Source organism: Eucyclogobius newberryi, unplaced genomic scaffold (assembly GCF_026437365.1).
Source record: "Eucyclogobius newberryi isolate DKJ021-1_F unplaced genomic scaffold, fEucNew1.0.hap1 SCAF_8, whole genome shotgun sequence".
NCBI classification, from domain to species: Eukaryota; Metazoa; Chordata; class Actinopteri; order Gobiiformes; family Gobiidae; genus Eucyclogobius; species Eucyclogobius newberryi.
This window is the reverse complement of record NW_027316500.1, coordinates 4906281-4925372: the sequence shown is the minus strand read 5'-3', so window position 1 is coordinate 4925372 and position 19092 is coordinate 4906281. Positions and strand designations below refer to the sequence as shown.

Here is a 19092-nt window from a genome sequence, read left to right as displayed (position 1 = left end):
TACAACATTTACATATAACTGTATATATTACATTAATCCATTCCATTAAAACGTTTGATACAGTCACAGATGTGTTATAAAGAACAACAGACCAAATGCACTCAGTAGTATGCAGTGTGCCGTTTACAATTTTGGTGTAATCCCTCATTCGTCCAGAGTGTTCCTTTGTAGAAAAAGATTCTGTTGGTCATCAAAACTGTTTTTAGAAAAACAAGACATTTTAGCTCTCATCCAAGAGTCAGTCTCAATCTGCAGATTCAGACTGAGAACTCAGATATTCATTCTACGGCCCTGCCCACCCAACCTCCTGATGGTAGCTGTTTACAGGACTGGACAAATGGGACAAAAGGGAAACAGAACCAAGAAGAAATTGCATCGCTATCCCTTGTCTCTGGACTGTCGGAAAGACTTTTCAGACAACACGAAATTCCCGTTTATTGTAAACCAGTCAACACTTTAAGACAAAAACTGGTTCACCCTAAGGACAAGATACCCACAGAAACAGAGCAATGTAGTTTATTCCATCCAATGCAGTGAAGAAAGTTGTAAAGAGCGGTACATAGTGAGACGAGAGGATTTATCAGCACAGAAGACATGCCAATTCAGGACCCCAGAGTGCCGTGCATCTTCATCTTAAAGCCACAAACCACTCTATCAAAGACAGTGAGGTATACATTCTAAGCAGAAAAGATGGTTTAAAAGAGTTAAGGAGGCAATCTTTGTTAAAAAAGAGAATCCGTCCTTAAACAGAAATGGAGGCTTAAGGTTCAACTTACTGGTCGTGTATGTAAAAGTTTAGAAGCCATGGAGCGGGTACAGGGCAGGATACAAAGAAGAGTACCGTAATTTCCGCACTATAAAGCTGTACTATAAAGCCGCACTATAAAGCTGTACTTAAAAGCCGCACTTAAAAGCCTTTATTTTCTCAAAAAACGCTTTATAATCCAGTGCGCCTTATATATGATTAATTCATTCTGGTTGTGCTTACTGACCTCAAAGCGATTTTGTGTGGTACACGTTTTGTTTCGCTTAATGGCAATTATAGTCCGGTGCGCCTTATATATGAAAAATTATAGAAAATAGACCATTCATTGACAGTGCGCCCTATAGTGCGGAAAATACGGTAGTCTCAAGTGAAACTGTAAACAGCTATTATCAGGAGGCAGGACCTACTCAGAGTAGGATAAATATCTGAGTTCCAAGACTGTTTTTCCTTAAAAACAGTGTCCAAATGACTACAGCTGAATCTTTTTTCTACATTTACAATTTTCTTTTTTCCCCAGTATTAAGATGAGCTGTTGTTTATTCTTGTAGTTTACGTTCAATTTCTTGGAAAACCTTTGCATTGATTTCATCAACTTCATCTTCAACCTTAATAATAATAAAAAAAGCATGTTAAATCAACAGACAAATTATTCATATTACCATACAGCTATTATTATTTAAAAAAAAAAATGTTTTACCTGTTCCACTTTGTCAACTTCTGGGATATAAAATTGCATCATGTTTTGAATGCCACTTCGTAAAGTAACAGTGGAGCTTGGACAGCCAGTGCAGGAACCAATCAGCTTTACTTTCACAACTCCGTCCTCAAAGCCTTTAAAGATAACGTCACCTCCGTCCTCCTGTACCGTTGGCCTGTGAGGGAACAAGCAACATGTTACACACATACAAACAACTCAACTTTCATAATATTGTTGGGTTTCTACCGGATTCTGGTGTCCAGGAGTTCTTTTATGAGTGATACTATATCATCATCATCTTCACAATGACCTACAATAAACACAAATCGTACTGACCTTAATCTGAACGCTAATGGAACCCATATATTTCTCTTTTATTTTACTATTACCCAATTTGCATGAAAGTTTTCAATCTGTTTCACCAACCAACTTTAAGACTAAAACTGATTTCAATATATATAAAGTATATAGTATCATTATAATGTATATTCATATGATCAAGTTCTTAGAAATCTTCATATTATGTATTCTGAATTCTACAATTGAACATGACAATTATTCCAGCATTACTTACTGCTTTCATTATGTATTGCACCAGTTGTTACAGGGTCACCACTTTCAAGAAACTTAGTAATGATCTCCACAGCATGACGTTTGATGTCTGTCCACTCCACCTCCTCATCTGTCTACATATACAGCACATGATGCTAACAAATGTTCTACAGTCACAAAACTAATTCCTTAAAGTTGTTCAATTTACCTTTGTTAATGTTATGAAATCCGGGCCAAAGAACACACTTTTAACTCCTTCAATGTCAAACAAATGTCTGAAGAAACAAACCATGAAATGTGTCACCAACGCAATTTCCTGTTTGTGAATTTTGTTCATAGACAATTGCAATAAACCTTTTCTGATTCTGACACATTACATCAAGTTATTTGACCTTGATCTATTTATTTCATTGGCACTTTTAAAATATTTTACTCCTATTTACACTATAACATTTTAACACTAAAATTATGTTTTTTTCTAATAGGCCTTTCTGTCTGCTTATCAGGCAGGTATGTAGCTTTGGACTAAACATTCTATCTCATCTAATTTCTCAGAACAAATAGCAGGAAGTCCATGTTCACTCTTGATAACAAACAACTTGTTTCTAGATTTTTTTTGTCACCATCTTGACTCTGTAAAATGCTGCAACTAGGAAAAAGTCAGCGCACATAGAGCTGCGTCAGCTTTTGAGCCATGAGCAGAATTTTGTGTCCTTGCCCTTTAGAAGCCTGTCTTACATGTTGTCGTGGTAACATTAGTAATGTTCTTAACTAAGGCAAAATATGAAACGCTCCATAAGGAAACAATAAAAGCGAATCTAATATTACACACAATTTATTACATTTAACTAATAAAAACAAGGCAAAGCTTTATAGAAACATTGTTTTAGTTCTCGCTTCTTTTCGACTGTGATGGTGAATTTGTTGACTTTAATTACATGCAACAATTGTGCACAATTGAAATAAACAATAATTATACAATTATAAAAAGTCATTAAAAGTTATCGTATGATTGAGTGATTGATAAAAAAAAATGTGTGATTGATAAAAAATGTGTGATGAGATTAGTTTAGTTTAGATTAATAGTTAGTTGCAGCCATACTGACATTATATAAAAGCTTATAAAAGTTATATTTTAAATTCTAAAGCGCAAATGTGGACCAAACAAAGTGGCTAAATATTGCACAACACAAGGCTGAGGTGGTCTGAGTCCGGACATAAACTGGGAAACTCTGCAGCACTGTCTGGGCAAAAGCCACTTTCAGTGTAATCCCCTTTTTCATGATGCCATTTTGTTGGCATGAAGGCTGAAAAAGAATGATACTGTCACTCTCATGTCTGACAAAACAAACCTGGCTAAAGTGGAGCACTCAGCTGTGCTCGAGGAAGGAAAATCCAGCGTCCCGCTCCCAAGCACAGCTTTACCAGGCAGAAACTTCAGACTTCGAGGGTTTGGTGTGTCCTGTGTTTGTATGGACATCGTTCTCCCTGAGTGCAGAGCAAAACAGTGTCAAAGACTTAAAATCAATATTAAAAACATTTGAAAGTGTATGGAGTGGTTCCTACTGGACAGATATATGGGCCATATCACAGACTGTAGTCCTCTGGATGCTTGGCCCCTGATCTGTGTGTGATGAGAGGTCCCTGATATGTCGAGGACCCTGAAGGACAAGACAGAACCCTTTAATCAAATATTCCTGTTTGCTTTAGTAATGGGCAATAACACTTTGTTCTAATCGACTCAAAATAGTATTTCTATTTCTGTAAAAAATGTTATTATTTACAGAGCAGTTTCAAAGAGTCTCTATTGGACAAATAGAACTCTGACACAGATGGATCAGTCCAATGTGTGAGCACATGTATGAACCCCTGCGTGAACCCCTGCATGAACACCTGTATGATCCCTGTATGGACACCTATATGAACCTGTGCGTGAGCCTCTGTATGAAACTCTGTATGAAACCCTGCATGAACCCCTGTATGAACCACTGCGTGAGCCTCTGTATGAACCACTGCGTGAGCCTCTGTATGAACCACTGCGTGAGCCTCTGTATGAACCACTGCGTGAGCCTCTGTATGAGCCACTGCGTGAGCCTCTGTATGAGCCACTGCGTGAGCCTCTGTATGAACCACTGCGTGAGCCTCTGTATGAGCCACTGCGTGAGCCTCTGTATGAGCCACTGCGTGAGCCTCTGTATGAACCACTGCGTGAGCCTCTGTATGAGCCACTGCGTGAGCCTCTGTATGAGCCACTGCGTGAGCCTCTGTATGAACCACTGCGTGAGCCTCTGTATGAGCCACTGCGTGAGCCTCTGTATGAGCCACTGCGTGAGCCTCTGTATGAGCCACTGCGTGAGCCTCTGTATGAACCACTGCGTGAGCCTCTGTATGAGCCACTGCGTGAGCCTCTGTATGAGCCACTGCGTGAGCCTCTGTATGAGCCACTGCGTGAGCCTCTGTATGAACCACTGCGTGAGCCTCTGTATGAGCCACTGCGTGAGCCTCTGTATGAACCACTGCGTGAGCCTCTGTATGAGCCACTGCGTGAGCCTCTGTATGAGCCACTGCGTGAGCCTCTGTATGAGCCACTGCGTGAGCCTCTGTATGAACCACTGCGTGAGCCTCTGTATGAGCCACTGCGTGAGCCTCTGTATGAGCCACTGCGTGAGCCTCTGTATGAACCACTGCGTGAGCCTCTGTATGAGCCACTGCGTGAGCCTCTGTATGAGCCACTGCGTGAGCCTCTGTATGAACCACTGCGTGAGCCTCTGTATGAGCCACTGCGTGAGCCTCTGTATGAGCCACTGCGTGAGCCTCTGTATGAACCACTGCGTGAGCCTCTGTATGAGCCACTGCGTGAGCCTCTGTATGAACCACTGCGTGAGCCTCTGTATGAGCCACTGCGTGAGCCTCTGTATGAACCACTGCGTGAGCCTCTGTATGAACCACTGCGTGAGCCTCTGTATGAACCACTGCGTGAGCCTCTGTATGAGCCACTGCGTGAGCCTCTGTATGAACCACTGCGTGAGCCTCTGTATGAACCACTGCGTGAGCCTCTGTATGAGCCACTGCGTGAGCCTCTGTATGAACCACTGCGTGAGCCTCTGTATGAACCACTGCGTGAGCCTCTGTATGAGCCACTGCGTGAGCCTCTGTATGAGCCACTGCGTGAGCCTCTGTATGAGCCACTGCGTGAGCCTCTGTATGAACCACTGCGTGAGCCTCTGTATGAACCACTGCGTGAGCCTCTGTATGATCCCCTGTATGAACCCCTGCATGAGCCCCAGTATGAGGCCCTATATGAACCCTGTGTGATCCCCGTATGAACCCCTATGTAAACAACAGTATGAACACCTGTTTGAACCCCGTGTGAAAACCTGTATGAACCCTGAGTGAATACCTGCCTGAGCCAAAGCTAAATAGGCATAATTTCTTGATCAAAACGCAAAGAAACTGGTTAGCTTTAGCATGTGACGTAGTTGCAATTGCCTTGCTAGACACCAATATTACACTAAAACACAAATAAGTAACTGAATTATTTAAAATGTATTCAATGATTATAAGGTTGCTCTTATACCGAGTTTGAGCTACTTTTCTTGTCCGTAAGAGCTGAAGGAGACGAGTCCATCCCATGCGCGCCGCCATCTTGTTTGTTTATGAAAGGAGGACCTCTTGTGGTGGACGAGCAGAACTCCTGACGCAATTGTGTCCAGCGCGTGGGTTTGTTTGTTTGTTTGTTTGTGAGGTGGTGGGACCATGGTTGGGAAGAACACTTCAGGGCACTACAAAGTAAAAAGTCAACAACGTTAATAAAGAGCTAAAGGCCAGACACCTTTCATAGGTCTATAACACTTTATCCTCAATGTTGGCTTGTAAAATGGCTGATGCATGGTATAGTATTGTATACCTTTAGATAATATTGATGATACGGAAGCAATAATAGATTAGGCGTTTATTGGTATGTGCGTAAGTTAGGCCTTTTTCACAATCAAAAGATACAATATTTAGTTTTAAATTGTTAATCGCTATGGCAATTGTCCTCATATCTCAACATTCGGAAACCCATGGATAATATTGGATATCATTATAAGTAATGTTGATTATATTGAAGCAAAAACAGTTTTTCACATACATATTTCTTAGCATGTTATTTTCAATATAATGTCACTGCAGAGTGACTTGTTGTTGTTGTTGTTGCTGTATTACTTTTAATGGCGCTTGGCCAACTGAAAAGATGCATTTACCGCTATCGACTGTAGTTGTACGTCTTCAAAGTATGTGTTTTAGGCTATATACAAATATGTATAGAAAGTGAGAGAAAGAGAGAGACACCGTCAAAAAATAAATAAATAAAGAGAGAGACAGAAGGAAGAAAGAGAGAAAAGAGAGAGAGAGAGACAACCTGTCCACACCTGGACGTCATCAGACACAATGCACAATGACATCAAAGAATTCCTGGTATGTTCTAACTATCCAATGTGGTTATCAACCGCCATAAACCACCAAAGAAGAAGAAGTCTTTTGTAACAGCTGCTCCCACTTCACTTCCATGTCATTAACACAAACTTGATTTTTCCTAGTAACAACGTTGGCGATCCTGATTTCCGTTGTGTAATACGTCTGTTCTGGCAAAGTGAATGAAGGTGGTGCCGAGAGGGGAGTGGCAGCCAGAGTGACACTCCCATAAAGAGGGGGGCAGTGCTGTGGCCTGAATGGAGCTTCCAAGCAGAAAGATCAGGGCCAACTTGAGGAGCAGGCTGCACTACAATTACAACACCGACTTAAGAGTTGTACGCCTAAGGACTTCAGCTTGTCATCATTGTATATTTTTTGCTTTGTTGGTCAAGACATGTGGCTATGGACGCTCTTGCCCATCACGCTGGCCTCCGTATCATTCGTGGGGACATGGACAGTGTGAGTATATTCTCTGGTTCATAGTTAAATGTTTAGAATGTCATTTCACAACACACTTTTTTTTTCTTGAATTTGAAGTAATTGTATGCCTTTTGAAGTTTCTAATCTCTATTTATGGAAGCTAAAAGTATCAGTTGTAGTAGTTGAATGAATGACAAGTTGTACAATTAGTAGTGATTGGTGAAAAAGATTACATAATTGTAGCAGCAGTAATAGTTGCAATTTGAGCAGCAGTAGTAATAGCAGTTGTATTGCACTTTACCAAATAATGATGTCCTTTATGTTAGTTTGGTTGCCATGTGTAGTCTGATAAGCACTTTAGAAAACATGTGCAAATAGCTCAGAGCACAACATTAATAACAACCACCTAAACAAACTATGGACATAAGTTACACAATACTAAAAGTAGAAGAAACACTGATATAAGCCAGCTAAATTGATTATATACTGTATGTGGGACAATAAAGGATTATCTTATCTTATCTTATCTTATCTTATACATTTTGAGTACCTCTACATTGCAGAGGTGGAAAGTAAAAGTACATTTCTAGGTATCTCTCATTAGTACATATAGTACATTTTTCACAACATTTTACTTTTACTTAAGAGGCTGTACTTTCTACTCCACTACATTTCAGAGTTCCAAATGACCAGGGAAACTGAAAATCACAATTTGTCACTTTGATTGTTCTCAAAATCTGTGCAATACGTTCACTTGAGTATTTTTTTTAGTATACTTTTAGTCTAAATGAAGGTTCTACAGTTTTTCTATGTATGACTTACTTTTGGCGGGATAGAATTTGTGGTAAATATTTGTCATAGTTTTATACTCATGAAGTAGCAGTTTATGAAGAGACTTAGAAAAATAAAAGTTTAAAATGATAGGAAGTAGATTCTAAAACTAGAGTTCTAAAACGGAATCTCTCTATGATGTCATCAATATGCGACATGCCATTGAAATACAATAGTAGGAGGTAGAATAGTAAATAGTAGAATCCGAAAAAGTCTAAAAGATGAAGTCTAAATGATGAAGTCTAAAGAACAAAGTCTAAAAAATAAAGTCTGGCGGTAATGTAACGCTAGAAGATTATTGATTATATATTATTATATACAAAATATTATCATGTTTTAGTGAAATGTGTACAGTTACTAGCACTTTAAGTAACAAAAGTACTTCTTCCACCTCTGACACATCACTGAGGATAACATACTGAAATGTTTGTGCTCTGTTTGCATTGAACACATTAAACGTTCTATGATTATTATCAAAAAAGTATTGGACATTCTCTGCTGATATGCCATAATGATTAAAAAACCTCTTTCATATTTCTTGCCCTGAGAGATAAACCACAACGCACCATGACATTATTTATTGAATCATATGCTCTGGATAATATTTCCACCATTTGTGCTTGTCTGGGAAACAGATGCACTTTTGAGATTCTGCCAGAGAAACAATAAGCACTGAAACCAGCCCAAACTATGTGATCGGGCAAGTTTTGTAACGTGTTTTGTTGTCATGTGGAGAGGAAACGGGAATGATCTAACTCACTGATGACAGAAGAGAATGACAGATTTAAGATGACGTGATTTGATGATGTCAAAAAAGTATTCTTCTTTTGAATGAATTATTGACTTGAGGATCCACATTACGTTATTTTTAACTGAGATGAAAAGGCATTTCTTTTCTAAGGTATTTAGTTGCGGAATTGTATAATTTGGCCAAGTTACCATGGAAATAGTTCAGTATTTTGTTCAAATGTTTCCAGAGATGCTTGGGCAGCGAGTAAGAGACTCCTAGAGACTGCAGTACATTAGACAAGGAATTTACAGAATAGAAGTAGAACTTTTGTATTTGAACTATTGTTTAAAATCGATTCACTCATATTTAAACGTTTTAGTCATTTCTCAATTTTTTTTTTTTTAACAGTTCAACATTAAAACTTTCCTTCCCAGTTTCACATCTGTATTTTTCAGTTTCAAAGATTCTGGATTATTAAGTAAAAACACAGTCATGTAATAGGCATAGTGTGGATTTTAGTGTTATAAAACGTATATTATAGCTACAGATTGTTCATTGCTTTGCTTTAATGTTGGAGTAAACAGACAGTATCGAGTTCCAGTAAAGATGAAAATACACAAATCTAATCCAAACACTTGTATTTGCTCCGAGTGACTGGATTTGGCAGAGTTTATACATGAGTTATTGAAGTGCTTTGCTTCTGCAGCTAACATCCTACATCAGGGTTTGGTTTGAGTTTAGTTACCAAGACAACGAATGTACCGACCGAGTTCTAGGTGTGTGCGTAGTTATGCAGATGATTCACTAAACGTAGTCAGTCATTTAGTTGATTGCTAAAAGTACAACATTACCCACAATGCCCACAACTATTCAAACGTCACAAAACATTGCTACATGCTATACATGTATGCTACACATTTAAAGGTGCACTATGTAACTTTTCAGGTGGGTTTGTCAGCCACGTGCTTGAGATTTTATTACTTTTGTCATAGTGTGTCACGCCTTGTGCAGATCTGACTGGTAACTGCCCCGGGCATCTGCTTGTCTCCATTCTGGGCAGCCTTTGAGACAAGCAGGTGGAGGACACCTTTAAGTGTAATCTAATCCCTAATTTTGCGGACCCCCCGACCCCCCATAACAAAATAGCATATTTTAAATCAAATATTTCCCCTGTTAAAACATACAATATATCAAAGTCAAGGTGAAAAACATTTTCTAATTCAACTCATGATGTGCTTTAAAGGAGAGACATATTATGCCTTTATCAGGTTCTTAGTATTGAACTGTACCATACGTAGACCATCGTTTTACATATTATTCATTGTAATATTGATATAAAATGTCTCAGTGATAGAAACAGCTCCATTCCTGTTCAAAACTGCAGAACCGATAAGCACCGCCCCTTCATAGTGACATTTCCCCGTAACAAGCAGCACATTGTCATTTATGTGTTTTTTTATGTTTGATAAATGGCTACGTAGAACTCTATTAGAACTCTACATGTGTCACTCAGTATCTTCATTTGAGATGCTAGCTCGCCTCAAAGATAGTGCACGGAAAAAACACACTTTTTCTTTATTTACTCTTTATTTTTCTTAAACAACAAAACAAACAAACAAACAAACACACACACACACACACACACACACACGCACACACACACAAACACACACACACATACACACACACACACACACCAAAAAAACAACACTTGGAGGAAGATAGCAAGAGGGCTAAGTACAGTGATGTGGGTGGGGATGGGGGCGGGGATAGGAGGTAGGTGAAAACAGTAATTTTCTGAGCACTCAAGCCTCAAGCCAGGAACCATCAATCAAAATACAGCGTTGAGTAAACGAATGAGGAGGACACACTGATCTAACAAAAACCCATTAAAGCTGATTTGGGTCATACGTCTCTTTGAATGTCCTGAGAATATTCAAATATGATCATTATGACACTTTTTTATCTCACAACTCATAAAATGAAGGATTGCTACATTCTTCTTGTTGCCTGTTTTCAGATACGGCCTGGCTCACTCCAACAGCCACGTGTGCTCCCTCAGTGACTGGTGAGTACTGGCTCCTCTGTTCTGCTGCCAAACATGAACTTCTGCTTTATGAAAAAATCTCACTCATTTCCCCAGGACGGGTGAAAGCCTCTGCTTTGGAAACAACACTGTCAATTGTTGTCATGTCCCCACCATTAGGTAATAAGCCAATTCAATACAGTCCAGCATGTTAGAATCATTTTAAACATAACATTATTATCATCTTTAAACAGCTCAAGTGGAACATATGCACCAGAAAATTCACTCTTCACAGCGACAATCAATGCTGGCTCCTTTCTTTGTAAGTTCACTGTTTGTTAAAGGAACACGGTGTAACTATTCCAGTGGTTTGTCCGCTTCAGGTGTTACTTATTTGTCTGGAATGTTCCACAGAACGGCATTAAACCTGTTTATCTGGTATTCATTCAACTACAGGTATTTTATTGCTCAAAAATGCATTAATTCTTACTGTGAGCGCAGACAGGCAGTTACATTGTGCAACTTACCGTAATCATTAACTACATTCTATTGTACACTTTTCATTCTAAGAAACGCAAATGTTTAAAGGTATTTTCATGTGCAATAATAACCTTTTAAATAACATAAGTAGAGGCAGGACAACAAGGTCATGGTGTTAAATGCATGGATTCAGTAAGTTCAGTACTTGTATACTGTATGAAAGTAGTTGTGGTGTTTATATTTCATAGCAGAAGTAATAATGTTGCAGTTGAAGTATTATCAAAGGTAGTTAATATTTAAGTAAACCTAATTTCATCATTGAATTAAGAATTGGGATAATAATACTGACCCGATCTGTGTTTAGAATCAGAAAGTCTAATAATGCAAATAAAAATAGCCTTATTATTTGAACTATCTTAACAACGTTTAAGTAAAATGAATAGTCTAACTTGTTATAGGCTCTTGAAAAAGCATTAACTGATCATTGTCATCAAAAGAATATAACTTAAAACATCAAACATGACCAACCAGCAATACCACAGTAATAAAGTGATTAGTAGTAAGTGGTAAATGAGTATTATTATTATTATTGTCATTATCATTTATAGTACCACATGACCTACTGGAACTTATGTTTAGTTATCAAGCCTCATCATAAATTATGAAAGGTAGAATATGAATTTAATCATCATCTAAATGTTAATGTTTCAGAACCATTGAGGGTTATTCAGCTGCTGTTTCATGCATTTACGGAACGTTATTATGGTGTTGTTACATATCTGTGTCTCGCCCACAGTCCTGATCTTCTGTGTCTTCCACCACGCCCACGTGATGGAGAAGCACGCCGGCCTGTCCATGATGAGCCGGATCACGGTCCTGCTGGGGATCGTGGCCGGACTGGGAGCGTTCGTGGCCGGGAACTGTAACGTATGTGCACACTTTATGTCCGGGTTCAGGTGGACGCGGAGGGTCACTGCGGCTGAGCAAACACAGGAGGGAGAGTCCACTGGAAACACCAAGGAAATCTGTTCGAATACAAGGAACATACACTTTTCAGTCGCTTTTATGGTTTGTTTGTTCTGATAAGGCCAGTAGCATATAAAAACATCATGGCACCTGCTACAGCTCCAGCTATCAATTTGAATGAGCTTTTAACTAGTGATAAGCGATAGCTATGATTTTTTATTTAATCTGATACAATGTAATACTGTGGCAAGTGTTGCAACATTGATCCGATACGATACCAATGCGTTTTGTACAAAAATGCTTTGAAAAAAATTGGTATTTTACGTCGGCCATTATTATTTTCTTTCGACCTCTGCTTGAGCTAATATGAAGAGTAAATAAACAGTATGTGCAGAAAACCTAAAACATGAACCATGCATTACAAAATATAAACAAAACTTAGATTTTTTTGAGGGAAATTTAAAGTAATTTTGCACGAGTAGCGCTATATCAATATTTGGTATCGATCTGCCCTCACGACTTTGAACCTTATTAAGTGTTTCCTCATCATTAGTTTACTTGAAGTTGTATTTTGATTTTTCTTTTTATTCCTGCATGTTTGCGTTCATCCTGGTTTGTCCTGCATTTGAGGCTTGAGTGCTCAGAAAATCCCTGTTTTCACCATGAGATTTATTAGTTCTGCAGTTCTGAACAGGAAGCGAATGGACCTCTTTCTATTACACCGTCGTTTTAAATCAATATTGCGGTTTATAATGGACAAAATGTAAAATGATGATCTACTTATGTTACAGTTCAATACTAAGTACCTGAAGAAAAGCATAACATGTCTCTCTCTCTTTATTTTGTACAAATTTAAGCCAAATAATCAATTGTTTTTTCTCCAGAATCAGTAAAAGAAATGTCGGAGAATATGGTCACTTTGTCCATTTCAGGGGTCTCATTTATAAAGTGTGCGTACAACTTTCCACGTTAAGTCTGTAATCTAACAAAACCCAAACAAATCAAAAACTCTTTCAGAAATAAAGACAGAAAATACAAGAAGTGTGCAAGTTGGTGTTTTGTTCACAAGTACACTTTTAGTAGGAATTATACACAAGTAAATGAAATATAAACATATCTATCTTTCATTTATTTAATTGCAGTTTTTTTATTTCTCAAAAACATCTGCATTCTAATTTATCAATTTATCCTTCAATAATCCATAATGATGTAATATATTTTGCGGGTCAATACTTGCAGTATCATGGGTACTACTTTGTTCAACATTTTTCTGCTAAATCAGATTCGAGCAGTACATGGTTGAGTAAATATGCATTAATTTATGAGTCATTATAGATACAAACTACTAAGTTTTTCATACGGCTATTTATTTATTTTATGATATGGCACGTTTAGAATATTTTGGGGGATAATCCTGCCTTATGGTCCTTGTGTAAAGTAGTTTCCTTCATTTGGTCTATATTTTCTTCAGATACATATGACAACCTCAGGCAGTTCCAGACAGGTTTAGCAGGAGGATTAGCCCAAACTGTTCTCCTCGATACGTGCGTGAACATGCCCAGGTTTGTCTGCAAAGAAAGTCGTGATTAAATTGCCTTGAATGATTGTGCTGTTCATGGGAAAGACTGGTTTGGGCTGACACTCTTTTATGTGCGACCGTGAATTAAAATAGATGCTCTTTTCAGAATTCAACAGACCTTCGGGGGCCAAATTAGATGCTGTGTTTCTGCTCAAAGCGCCTGAAAGTAGCGGTGATTTGACAAATGTATTGGAGTGAAACTGTGCGATCATATCCTGTCATTCTGAAGTTTGTTCCATACACTTGTTTAACACTGAGGGATTTATCTAGCTTAAACCGTCTTCATTCTTCAACATTTAACTTCCTTCCAGGGCCTATGACAAGTCAAATGTTGACTTTATTTGGTGTATTTGTATCTGTTGTACATATAAATTATAGTTTTACACCAATCGAGCAGGTATTTATGGAGAAAACTTTGAAAAATCTGTAAAAAATGACAGGAAGTGACATCACACTGGGGACACTCATTCCAGTCATGCATCATTTATTTTATTACAACATTATGGATAATTTACAATAAGAAACAACTTTTGTGACCCTCTAAACATTAATGCAACAACATAAAGTTGCTCTCATATATATTTTTATTTGTCAAAAAAAAAAAAAAAAGGTATTTAAATTAGATGAGTTTTGCTGTGTAATTTCCTAGTGTGATGTCATCAATTACAAATAGGAAGTGAAATTATAAACCTAAAACAATTGCTATTCTGTGATAACATTTTTATGTATATTTTTTGCAAAAATTAATATATTTGTCTTTCCTGTACTAATATCTCACTAATATTTCAACCAGACAAACTGTAAACAGACGCAGAGAGTTGAGCGAAAAAAAGTAGGGTGAGGCGGCTGATGGTTGTGCTGCTGGGGTGGAGATGGTGCTGAGTAGACGAGGCTTTTGAAAGAGGGGAGAGAGTGTATTTATATGAATGACCGTGTTCAGTGCATTCAAAGTGAAATAGCTGATATATATATATATATATATTTATATATATATATTTATATATATGTGTGTTTGTGTGTGACAGCCGTACTACCTGGCCCTGCTGCACTACCTGGGCGCCGCCCTGAGCTTCGTGTGCATCTGCTTCTACACCGTCCTGCTCACGGCCCTCACCGGGAGGTACCAGCTGTCCGGCTTCGAGCGCTTCTTGTACCCGTACCGCGTCGCCGCCGCCATCATCCAGGCCATAGTCACCATCTGCTGTATCCTTTGGGAAACATGACACCGGCGTGAGCTCCAAGTTCAGTTTCGGTCACACACAGCTTTGTCGTCATGTGCACTGCTAAAGAGGAGTCAAGAAATAGCTCAAGATTAATTCAGAACATGAAAATAATGTGCAATAAGAATTTACTTCAAAACTGGAAGTATTAAAAAACAGGAAATAATACATTTCTATCTAAAAAAAAAAAGAGGCATCTTATATTTGTTGAATATGATGCTCGTAATAAGTAGCCATGCCTAGAACATTTTCATGATTCACTTTAGAACTGCAACAATTAATCAGAATAATCCTGTCTCGTATTCAAATTGTTTTAAGAGAAAGACTTCACTTTAATAAAGCATGAATATTGACTTAATTCATAATAAAGAAATAGTTTGTTTAGAATGATTCAACTACTTAATTAAGAGTTTAGTTAAGCATTAAATAATTACTAATTCTGAATCATTCTTAATAAAAATGTGTTCATTAAGTCTTTGTTCATGCTTTATTAAAGCTATTTTAAGTGTAGTTTGGCACATTATTAAATTAAAATGGCAAAAAAGAATAGACGTAATGCTTTTGTAAATTCTCTCGCTCTAGCGTAATAAATAAGAGATATAAACAAATGACATAGTGTTGATGTCAGGACGTGAACTGTCACTCTGAAGAGGCGGGGCTTGTCAGTTCTGCAGTTTTGAACAGGAAGTCACTGGACCTGTTTCTATTATTAAGCCGTTTTAGATCAATATTTTGGTTTACAATGAACAAAATGTCAAACACTGTTCTGCTCATGTCATAGTTCAGAACTGAACACCTGGCCAGAAGCATCACACGTCTCCTTTAATGGTGTTTATAAGGCGCTCTCCTTAACGCTCTCTCCAGACACCATTTTCTTTGCGCAGGAGGAGAAACTGTACCAACACGTGTCGGCCGTCTTTGAGTGGATGCTGAGTGTCAACCTGCAGCTGTTTGAGCTTTCCTACGCCGTGGAGTTCTACTACTTCTCCTCGTACATGATCTCCAACGTTCTGAGCAAGAGGGACGAGCAGAAGCCTCTCATGATGACCCTTTCCTGACCACACCACCACAAAAGGACAAATGGAAACACACACTCAGAGACAATGCAGGGAGGGGCTGTGGCTGGACCAACAGTAGTTTATTTTCTGTGTGTTTATTAACCCGACTAAGGTATTTGCACAAGACCTTCTTCAGACCGGACTTTCAGATCTGGAAAAAGGGAGAAGCTGGTCTGGTTTATCACAGAGCCAGAGCTGGACTAAATGTTTCCTGATAATGGAACCACTCTAAGAACAAAACTGACTCATTACTTTTCTGGAGTGTCCTGAGAACGATCTTCAGACCATATGATGTGTTGTGATAGTGGTCCTGTCCTGGTTTAGTCCTGTTTTAGTCTTGGTTTTGTCCTGGTTTAGTCCTGTTCAAGTCCCTGCTTTAGACCCTGGTTTCGTCCTGGTTTAGACTGGTTTAGTCTTGGTTTTGTCCTGGTTTTGTCCTGTTTTAGACCCTGGTTTAGTCCAGGTTTTGTCCTTGGTTTCGTCCTGGTTTCGTCCTGTTTTAGACCCTGGTTTAGTCCAGGTTTTGTCCTTGGTTTTGTCCTGTTTTAGACCCTGGTTTAGTCCAGGTTTTGTCCTTGGTTTTGTCCTGTTTTAGACCCTGGTTTAGTCCAGGTTTTGTCCTTGGTTTCGTCCTGGTTTCGTTCTGTTTTAGACCCTGGTTTTGTCCTGTTTTAGACCCTGGTTTAGTCCAGGTTTTGTCCTTGGTTTAGTCCCTGGTTTTGTCCTGTTTTAGACCCTGATTTAGTCCAGTATTAGTCTTTAGTGAAGACCTGGTTTAGTCTTCCTTTAGTTCTGTTTTTTACAGCTCTATACCCTCCATCGGGTGCTCGAGGGTTCATGGGAGTTTGCCCAACCAGTCCACATGTGCTTTGTGGATCTGGAGAAGGCTTTCGACCGTGTCCCTCGGGGTGTCCTTTGGGGGGTGCTCCGGGAGCTCAGGGCTGTCCGGTCCCTGTATGACCGGAGCAGGAGCTGTGTTGGCATTGCCGGCAGTAAGTCAGACCTGTTCCCAGTGCATGTTGGACTCCGCCAGGGCTGCCCTTTGTCACCGGTTCTGTTCATAGTTTTCATGGACAGAATTTCTAGGCGCAGTCGGGGGTCGGAGGGTGTCCGGTTTGGGGACCACAGGATCTCATCTCTGCTGTTTGCAGACGATGTTGTCCTGATGGCTCCATCAAACCCGGACCTGCAACATGCACTGGGACGGTTTGCAGCCGAGTGTGAAGCGGCTGGGATGAGAATCAGCATATGTTCTCAACAGTAAAAAGGTGGCTTGCCCTCTCCAGGTGGGTGGGGTGTCCTTGCCCCAAGTGGAGGAGTTCAAGTATCTCGGGGTCTTGTTCACGAGTGAGGGAAGGATGGAGCGTGAGATCGACAGGCGGATCGGTGCAGCGGCTGCAGTGATGCAGTCGCTGCATCGGACTGTTGTGGTGAAGAGGGAGCTGAGCCGAAAGGCAAAGCTCTCAATTTACCGGTCGGTCTACGTTCCTACCCTCACCTATGGTCATGAGCTTTGGGTAGTGACCGAAAGAACAAGATCGCGGATACAAGCGGTCGAAATGAGTTTCCTCCGCCGTGTGGCTGGGCGCTCCCTTAGAGATAAGGTGAGGAGCTCGGCCACACGGGGGGAGCTCGGAGTAGAGCCGCTCCTCCTCCACGTCGAGAGGAGCCAGCTGAGGTGGCTCGGGCATCTGTTCCGGATGCCTCCTGGGCGCCTCCCTCGGGAGGTGTTTCAGGCATGTCCCACCGGGAAGAGGCCCCGGGGAAGACCCAGGACACGCTGGAGAGACTATGTCTCTCGGCTGGCCTGGGAACGCCTCGGGATCCCCCCGGAGGAGTTAGAGGAAGAGTCTGGGGAGAAGGAAGTCTGGGAGTCCCTGCTCAGACTGCTGCCCCCGCGACCCGGCCCCGGATAAAGCGGCAGAAGATGGATGGATGGATAGTTCTGGTTTTGTCCCAGAAATGTGTTAAAACGTGTCTTTAACTGTCCAGTATTAGTTGAGGTTTATGTTTCCGATAAATGTGAAAGGGCTGTAAAGTTACCAACAAAAGTGAAGAAATGTTATTTTATACACTTATAACTATTACAACATAAAAAAAGCTTTTTTTTAAACTACAAACAACATTCATCATATTTAAAACATTTTAATAAACAGATAAAGTCTTGTTACGTCACAGAATCTTCCTCATCGTGCTAAAACAAGCTGAAAGTGTGGACTGGACCAGAGCTGAACCAGGACCTGAGTTAGAACCAGGGACTGAACTGAAGAACCACAAGAGCAGAACTAAAGAGCAGCATGTGGTTCTCAGTGGCAGCGGACAAGGCTGAAACTTAGTAAGATTCATCCAAATTACATTAATGCAAGTATTTAAATGGTGAAAAGACAGATTCCAAAGCGAAGTCTGAAGGAGGTCTTTAGGTTACGGGAAATTCTGCTCTTTACTTATTTATTAATATGTTTTCAATTCAATTTATTTTTGTAACGCCCAAAATCACAACAGTTGCCTCGACAGTGAAAAAAGGATTAAACAATGTCTGTGGGGCCGAGGAACGATGTCCCAGAGTCCTCTGTCCTTAGACCCTCCTTCTCGACCAGGAAAAACTACAAAGTATAAACCTGGAGGAGTTCCAGAGTGAAGGAGAGATCTGACTCTCACAGACGGACAAGAACAATGCAATAAGTGTCATGATGTATTTCAAATGAAAAAACAAAGGTTTTTGGCTTTTGATAAAGTACAATACTTCTAATGCATTTACACTTTAATAAAACAAAAAAAAAAGATAATAGAACTTGTTGCTCAATACGTTGAAGACAAGATAAATCTTTCCAAGTAACTAAGTCCACAAATCTGTCAAGTCAAACTGGACAGGTGAGACAACAGTGTTAGGTGTGTTCTGTTCACACTGAGGCTCTGTTCAGACGACAGCGTTTACACGTGTGGAATGTGCCGAGTGTCATTATCTAGAACATGAGAGAATGTGATAACTGTGACAGCTCAGATAACTCCATCAGTCGTACTATTCATGTGTATCTGAGGCCACTGGACAGTCTGAACCAGACAAACTGCAGGAGTGTCCTCTGGAGGAAGGGGCTGGGGTGGTCCGGTGATCAGAGTAGAGCCGCTGCTCCTCCAGATCTTGAGAAGTGTCTTAGATGGTTTGCTCTTTCAGGGAGGCCTCAGGTGGGAGGTGCTCAGGTGAGAGGTGCTCAGGTGGGAGGTGCTCAGGTGGGAGGTGCTCAGGTGAGAGGTGCTCAGGTGTGAGGTGCTCAGGTGTGAGGTGCTCAGGTGAGAGGTGCTCAGGTGAGAGGT

The 19092-nt window shown here is 40.0% G+C and overlaps 3 protein-coding genes across 3 annotated transcripts in view; 1 reads left to right on the top strand and 2 right to left on the bottom strand.

Annotated features, from left to right (window-relative positions):
• Positions 1–19092, bottom strand: part of tet1 (tet methylcytosine dioxygenase 1) — a 154637-nt gene that overhangs the window by 65372 nt on the left and 70173 nt on the right. The gene's annotated exons all lie outside the window — the stretch shown is intronic.
• LOC140351478 (NFU1 iron-sulfur cluster scaffold homolog, mitochondrial) lies at positions 8–5701 on the bottom strand. The gene is made up of 8 exons (XM_072437327.1): positions 5593–5701; positions 3582–3676; positions 3368–3503; positions 2224–2290; positions 2038–2149; positions 1710–1773; positions 1464–1638; positions 8–1371 (listed from the first exon to the last, which is right to left on the bottom strand). The coding sequence occupies exons 1-8, from the start codon at positions 5658–5660 to the stop codon at positions 1303–1305; spliced, it is 786 nt and encodes a 261-aa protein (XP_072293428.1). The 5' UTR covers positions 5661–5701; the 3' UTR covers positions 8–1302.
• Positions 6735–18545, top strand: LOC140351613 (transmembrane protein 150A). The gene is made up of 7 exons (XM_072437514.1): positions 6735–6929; positions 10472–10519; positions 10595–10657; positions 10732–10799; positions 11754–11884; positions 14528–14705; positions 15587–18545. Exons 1-7 carry the CDS (start codon positions 6865–6867, stop codon positions 15778–15780), a joined length of 747 nt encoding a protein of 248 aa, XP_072293615.1. The 5' UTR covers positions 6735–6864; the 3' UTR covers positions 15781–18545.

Excerpts from the sequence above, each read along its gene's own strand:
- LOC140351613 (XM_072437514.1), top strand. The coding sequence starts at position 6,865 with ATGTGGCTATGGACGCTCTTGCCCATCACGCTGGCCTCCGTATCATTC. Across the intron at positions 10,520-10,594 it reads GTGTGCTCCCTCAGTGACTG|GACGGGTGAAAGCCTCTGCT; the intron begins GTGAGTACTGGC and ends TCATTTCCCCAG. Across the intron at positions 10,658-10,731 it reads TGTCATGTCCCCACCATTAG|CTCAAGTGGAACATATGCAC; the intron begins GTAATAAGCCAA and ends ATCTTTAAACAG.
- LOC140351478 (XM_072437327.1), bottom strand. The coding sequence starts at position 5,660 with ATGGCGGCGCGCATGGGATGGACTCGTCTCCTTCAGCTCTTACGGACA. Across the intron at positions 3,677-5,592 it reads AGAAAAGTAGCTCAAACTCG|GGTCCTCGACATATCAGGGA; the intron begins GTATAAGAGCAA and ends CTTGTCCTTCAG. Across the intron at positions 1,372-1,463 it reads AAGTTGACAAAGTGGAACAG|GTTGAAGATGAAGTTGATGA; the intron begins GTAAAACATTTT and ends ATTATTATTAAG.